Source organism: Cryptomeria japonica, chromosome 8 (genome assembly GCF_030272615.1).
Source record: "Cryptomeria japonica chromosome 8, Sugi_1.0, whole genome shotgun sequence".
Lineage (NCBI taxonomy): Eukaryota > Viridiplantae > Streptophyta > Pinopsida > Cupressales > Cupressaceae > Cryptomeria > Cryptomeria japonica.
In genome coordinates, this window is record NC_081412.1 from 474113391 (window position 1) to 474121134 (window position 7744).

General features: G+C 37.6%; 1 protein-coding gene across 1 annotated transcript; it reads right to left on the bottom strand.

The window, feature by feature from the left end:
- Positions 1-230: 230 nt before the first annotated feature.
- Positions 231-1565, bottom strand: LOC131079529 (aspartic proteinase nepenthesin-2-like). Its single transcript, XM_058017502.2, has one exon. The coding sequence runs from the start codon at positions 1563-1565 to the stop codon at positions 231-233; it is 1335 nt and encodes a 444-aa protein (XP_057873485.2).
- Positions 1566-7744: the final 6179 nt, after the last annotated feature.

Sequence of the window (7744 nt, forward strand, 5' to 3'; positions counted from 1 at the left end):
CTCCTATAACGATCACCACCTCCTTTAGTCAGATAGTCTTTGGTCGCTTATAGTGTCATTCCATGTTGTAGTTACTTTTAGCAAAACATAGAGAAGAGGAGATCATATATTATATTAGGCACTGCAGAAAACATACATAGGACTGGAAAGAAAAAATGACAGAAACATAGGAAGAGGAAGAGGAAATGGCAGAGGCAGGCGAAAATAAAGCAGAAGAGGGTAATGATTATTTAAAGAGAATCACATTTAGTGGGCTTAAAGGAGAGTGAGTTCTGAGCATTGTCATAAAGGATGTGGAAGTTCTGCTGTTGTATGTTTCCTAAAATGGAAAGGGCATCACCGGATTCATTCATGGCAAGGCACAAGAGATTGCCAGGGAGCTGAATGAAAAGGTTGTCTACTGGAAGCTCGTAATCCACGCCGCCTTGGAAGTTGAAAGTTAGGGATGCCAAGGTAACCTGACCTGATGTATTGTAACACAGATCCAACTCCACGGAAGAGCCGTCTGTGGGAGTAAGATCAATGGCAGACGCAATTGCTTCCCTGACAGGATAGTAGGCATCCTCGGTAAGATAGGTAAGGCTGGTTCCCGAATCGATGATCATACCTCCAACGCCGTTCGATTTCACATCAAAAGTTCCAGGAGGAATTTTTACGGCTTTCCCATTAAGGGTGATTCCTGTAAGAGGAATATACCAGAAAGATGGATTGAAACTGTTCTTAATGAATTGGATTGTTTTGGCTCCGGTCAAGGAAGCAGTGTCACCGAAAATAAGAGGGCTGGTTTGTGAAGGAGAGTCGGTAATGGAATAGAGACAGTAAGAGAATTTGTTGTCTACCTTGGAGCCCAACTGTGAGATGAGTGAGAGAGGACCTCTTCCCAGGCCTATTAAACCGCCGTCCTGAGAGAAGTTTCCGAAAGTATCATGGCTGCATCCGAAAGCAATGCTTGTAACTAGGCTGTTGTTGCCGCTCCCGATGGAGAATGACTCGTGAGCTAGTTCACCAGCGGTGTAAGAAGCATCTCCATACCCATAATTATATGTGCAATCAGGATTGCACCCAGTTTTAGAAAGTTCTAAAGCACCGCAAAGAGAGTTACTGCAAGGAATTGTGGAATATGTAGATGATTTGGAGGGGTCGAAGATTGGCGTAGATTGATTGTGGCACTCCTTGCAAGGCATGCACTGAGTCCAAATCAGATCACTCCCCGTGTCCAGACTCGCTTCAAAATTCACCGGGGGCGTTCCCACTGCAACGGTCATCAGATATTCATAATCTCCCAGGTGAATGGGCGTTTCGATGTCCAATCGCCCAGCTATCCGCTGCTTCACAAATGCCTCTATCATATTCATTCGTCTTCTACTTCGAAGCACAGCCCCACGCAGTCGCTCTGTAAAATTGGACTCTCCCGCTGATCTGCGCCTTAAATTCACCCTCAATTTCGACCTAGCATTATTAGACTGTGCCATATCATCGGACGGATTAGGTTCTCCTTCTGCTGTATCTGACATGCCTACTGTCAATGCTATTATTAACAGCACCCAAAACAATTTCTTTGCCATTTTCTTTTATGTTCCTAAAGGAAAATTTTGTACCTAAGCAGCGAGAGGACACCCAGTTTATAAGTTGAAATAAAGTGGAATCGAAAGACCTTTGCCGGCTGTTTGGATTGATTTAATCGTTAGTTCTACACCATTCTTGATCGGAGTTCTACACCATTCTTGATCGGGCCAACTGTGCCAAAGAATCCTTTGGTCTTTTGGAGATTAAATCAAGACATTTGTAATTTAAAACTGTGGGCATGACGTAAATTTTAATGAGTAAACGTCTTGTATAGTATTTTTAGACCATCTTAATAAAAATTTTGGGTGATATGGGAGACTTTCGACATTGGTTCAACCGCAATATTATTGTCTGGACTGGGCAATAAATAATTGGATATGGTATTTGCATTCAATGTTGCTGTACGTCACAAGATTGTTCATTAATAATAATTATTAAATAGTAAAGTAATACACCAACACAACTGTACTATATTAGAACGACATGATCAAGAAGGATACTGAGTGAAACTATATATGAGATCAAAATAAGCTTAGGCAAATAAAACAATTTTAAAGATTGACGGTTAAATTTATGTGGAATTAGATGACCTTGGGCATCTGTTTTGATTCGTTTAGTCCCTAAATCCCCCTATTTATTGATCAGATATTTGCGGAATGATCAGATAATTGTCTTGGATATCACTACTACTAGTAGAGGTGTTTAAGACATTAATTTAAGACTCTTTTAATTTCATCGTAAACACTTTTTTTTTATGTTTAATTTATATTTTTAACTATTTAAATGTTTCATATTAAGAGAATATAAAAATAGGTTTGCTAGGATAAAACCTTTTTTCCCTCTTCGTGCACTCATCCCCCTCTTCTCTGCTCCCGCGGCGGCATCGTCATGCAGTTTTCAATGGCGGGAAGGATGCGCGCCTTCTCATAATTCATTCAAGGGCTCCTTGAGAGAGCGGTAGTGTTGAGCGAGAATCAATGGAAGGGGCCCGTGTGTGAAGGTAGGGCCAATCAAGTTGCAGGACTCGAGCAGGTACTAGAATTTTTATGTTTTTTTTGTAAATCTTGCACTTCGTAGTCCCTGCTGTATTCACAAAACATATCGAATAGGGAAGTGTTCATATTATTTTGTTTATTTATTGCTATATTTTTTAATATTTATTTCTTATTGTTTTTTTACATGAAAATGATGGGAAATCATGGATGCCTCAGACCGTGCCCACATTCCCCAATTTTTTTCCCACATGTCCATTGCTAATGAAACTCAAGTTTAACATTGTGGTTGTTATGTTTTCTCTGTTCAAACAACATAAAACAGTAGGGGCCAACTACCACTAACAACCCCAGACAAATTGGGGGCTTTCTGTTGATAAGTGATGCTGCTCTAGCATACAGCTCCATGCAACTCCAGTTTGGACATGAAGCTATCCATTCATCACCATGCATAAGCTATTTTTAGTTAATAGTTTTTTTTTTGTTTATTCATGCAAATAAAGCATGTACTCCAGCATGCATGAATCCTTAGGACTATTTTTAGTTTATTGGTGTTTTTCTTCTTTTTGTTGTTATTGTTTGCTAATCAGTTGGTTCAAAGAGGATAGGTCAGGTTCAAAATTCTACAAGTGGTATCAGAGCAGGTAAAATTGTTTTGGGTTAAAATTTTATTGTTGGAATTTCACCAAAGTTAATATTTATTTCTTATTGTTTTTTGACATGAAAATGATGGGAAATCATGGATGCCTCAGACCGTGCCCACATTCCCCAATTTTTTTCCCACATGTCCATTGCTAATGAAACTCAAGTTTAACATTGTGGTTGTTGTGTTTTCTCTGTTCAAACAACATAAAACAGTAGGGGCCAACTACCACTAACAACCCCAGACAAATTGTGGGCTTTCCAGTTTGAAGGGCAGTGCTTATTAGCTCCATCCGGTTCATACCCTCATCGATCCCCTCTGCAATCGGTTGGGAACCATACTATTTTCACTGGGGATCCCTTCTGGAGAAGATTGTAACCATATGAATGTTTTACATCTTGAATTTATCCTTCGGGAAAATCAGATGTCAAGTGGGCTGACTGCCATTAATCAGCCCCAGCCGAATTGGGGGCTTTCCGGTTTCAAGGGCAGTGCTTATTAGCTCCATCTGATTCATACCCTTATCGATCCCCTCTGCAATCGGCTGGGAACCCTACTATATTCACCGAGGATCCCTTTTGGATAAGAGTGTAACCATATGAATGTTTTGCATCTTGAATTTCTCCTTCGAGAAAATCAGATGTCAAGTGATGTAATTTAGCAAACAATTCCTTCGCGAGGAATAATACTTTTGTTAAGAGTTAAGGCTATTGACAAAAGAAACTATAAACAAGTCCATTGAAATTCTTTCCATGAATGCTTCAAGTTGAACTAAGATGTTCCCACTCCTAAGAAACTGATGAAGGGAACATTAGCCCTGTCCTTCAACTGCCCCTCCTCGAGTGCTTTGTCATTGGATTTGGAGCATGAAGGCTCAACATCTTCTATGCTCAATGTTAATCTGCATATTTCATTTCAAGATGGGCTTGTCATTTTTTCTGACATAAGTTTGATGGAGTGGTATATTTTCCTCTTTACCCGGGGTTGTGCATTTAGAAGTCTGAGAATAGTTTATACCCACTTGACCAATTGAAAGATTATGGCTGTTGCCACTAGTAAATTTTATAACCTGTGAAGAATTCTCGTCTTCCTCACCTTCTGATGGATCTTCACCTGTATTTCTATGAGAATGTGTTAGTCTATGATGATTATAAACATGTGGCAATTTAAGTTGTGTATCTGAACCAGCTGCATCTCGTTGTTTCCAAACATAAGTGAGTGTCTCACGGTGTGATAAATCTGTTTGTGTTGGAGTGACAGTACCAGAGAAGATTGTAGGCAATAAAGAATTAGCTGATGATGATGATGTATTTTTCATGGCAGATTGTGGAGACCAATTTTGTTTTCTAAATTGGGTATTATTTTTACTCATAATTCTATTGCTATAATCCTCTCCTTCAAGGGATGGAATATTACCTGATGAGAAATTTAATATCAGCCAAACTAATTTCTATCTGAAACCCACCAAAAAAAAATTTACATCAGCAAAAATAAACATGTCATTTGAACACCTACCTCATGAATCGATGCACAAAATTGGCTCTGCGATCTGCCGGTTGTAATTGGGTTCAATAGATGGATTCATCGTAAGCCCTTGATATTTTCTTCTATAATATATGTCTACAAAAGCATCGTGAGTATGTGCAAGCTGTTAGTTCCCGATTTGTCATTGATTCTACAGTAGTCATCATTGTCACAAAGAAACATTCAAGCAACGTTCGTAGATTTCGGTTTCAAGTACATTTGATGATAATAACGAAGCATAGCATATACAGATTTTGTTTTTAATGAAATGATGGCAGTTTTACCTTTACTCTGATTTCATTCTGGATATGATCATCTGTGCACGATACTGGGTTGAATATGAATATGTTTATCTCTACACAGAACTGAGTTGGATACCCACATCAAACTATCTTTATCAGATTGGTCTTAAGATTTTGTTACTTTTGGTGATTGGAATCGGTTGAATCCTATAGCACTCTGTTCTTTTTATAAAGCTTCACGTTGATCTCTAGAGTTATATTTGTTTCCATCTTCCACATTTATCGAATCATATAGATACAACTTTCTAGTGGAATAAGTTAGAAGTGGTAGTTGGTTGTATTGTTTTAATAACAATCATTAAATAATTACTAGTTGGTTCGATGTTCTCTAAAATTGGTTTTGGTTTGTTAACATCGATGGTTTCTAAATTGGTTTGTAGGTTAGTTTGTTAACCAAAACAGTTACAAACCAATTCGTAAGTGAAGGATAGTTCTTTATAAGTTCGAGTTTGACATATGCAGATGGATATGTTAAGAGATTGAACTGAGTGAAAATTTTATTGTGAAATATGGTGATAGTGAGAGAGAAGAGGATGTATAAGAGAACAATGTTCTTTGAATTTGCTGCGCAAAATTATGATAATAGTTATTGATGTTTTGATGATAAATAATAGATCATAACTAGAACACTGAAGTTTACAAGACAACATATATTGGAGTTGCATAGAAACTCACTTTTAGATCGGGGGTCTCAGGTGATGAAATTCATATTTTGTTTAAAGTTATTTTTTTAAACATTTTTAATTCCAGAATCCGAATTTCTTCAGACTGAGTCAAGTGGAATATTCGTAGAGTTCTGAGAAAGATTCACAGGCTAACTAATGCTTGTCTAAATGGTTTTCTGAGGGCTATTTTCGGATCTCAAAGTTACTGTCCTTTCAGATCTCCTGCTATAAATATCTATCATACTTCTCACATCCTTAGACGCTCTTATTGACTATTCTATTCACTCATAAAGGCTTCAACCTGTAAGTCTATTGTTTGTTGTGTTTTGATGGTGCCACTACTTCATGGCTCACTGACTGTGGCAACCTATGCTTTGGACTGCTTTGATATTCAATCTTTGTAGCATACCAAGATGACTATCTCCTTACCTTGTCTTGACTGTCCACCATTGAGTTTAGGAATAAGACTACACTTTCTTTGTTACTTCTGAATCACTGTGTTTTTGCATTTGTCTTGCATTAAAATCATTTAAATAGAATGTTATGTGCCTCTTTTTACTTGCTAGGATGAGTCGTCTTTCTTTCATTCTGTTGTCTCTTGTGCCTGGAATCTGAAATTGTTGTTCATGTATTACTCTTGTCTTCCTTGTGCATCTGGGCCCTTTGACAGTGATCTCGTCCTTTGGTGCTCCTTGATGACCTACAACTTTTGTTGTCTAGGACAGTCATATCACTTTCTTCATAACCATGGCAATGTTCTTAACTGTGATCAGGCTCATCACAAGTTGTGGCTTCTCTACTTTCTAGAGGTATCTGTTGATACTACTGTCATTGTTGTCATTGTTGTAGGTATTTTTATGGGTTTCATCTTTTCTTTCCATTATTTTCTTTTAGCTGATGTCAAAGTTGTGTTGTCTTCAATTGCATTGTCACTTAATGACTATCATCTCATTTATTAACTGTCTTTCTAAGAATACCTCCATCAAAATGACTTTTTGAGGGGGAGGGGGAGAATCAGTTTTCACCAAACTCAAACAAATTAACCTCAACTTTAGAACTGATCAAGAGCAGTAATACCAAAGAAAAACACCACATCAACAACACACATAACACATGGATTTTTTATGTGGAAAACTCGGTCAAGGGAAAAACTATGGTGGGAACCTACCCACAATATGATGATACTCTGTAGTAGTATGTGTAAATATTACAATGGGGAATGCACATGCATGCAGGCACACTGTCTAGAACTTACTGCTCAAAAACAAGAAGGGCAACAACCCTGAGGAACGCTAACTATCTTACAAAGATCGGACAACAATCCAGATTACATTAACAAAAAGAATAGCATCTCCAAATGCCTGATTATAGTTTTGGTTAAGCACATTGTTTGCACAACAACACTTCTCTACTCTTCTCCACTATTGAAAGATTAATTCTCTTGTTCACGCATACAATACTCTCACACTCGCAGATACACTTCTTGCATGATTAGAACACTTATTTATACAAATCATCAACCTTAACCTTAAGGTCAGCTCAATACATAACACCTAATTACAAAATTACATCACACAATACATAAATCCATAACCAGACCAATACAATGTTGGCAAGGACATAGCATGGACACAAATCAAATCCACAAACATGCAGTACTACCAAATAATTTGCCAAGATCATCCGCAACATGCTAAGCAACTGAATATGTTGCATAACACGAAGAATACCATAGAAGCAATAAAATCTTTAATAACGCACACCACAATTAATGCAGACCACCAAAACACATAGAAAGTGATCAAAGAAAATCAAAAACCAATGTGAATTCCACTGCAATCACCACAACAACTAGGATAACAAGAATCATCATTATTCCATCACCAAATCTCATGAACACCAACTGACAAACTTAAAGATACGCTTGCAAAGTTCTAAATCATGAACCATCTAATCAGAGGACACACATGAACATCTCAAACATTATCCAAAATTTGCAAATCAAGATATAATCATTCCCAAGTAATATGAATCAAATACAACAACTCTGCA

Excerpts from the sequence above, each read along its gene's own strand:
- LOC131079529 (XM_058017502.2), bottom strand. The coding sequence starts at position 1,565 with ATGGCAAAGAAATTGTTTTGGGTGCTGTTAATAATAGCATTGACAGTA.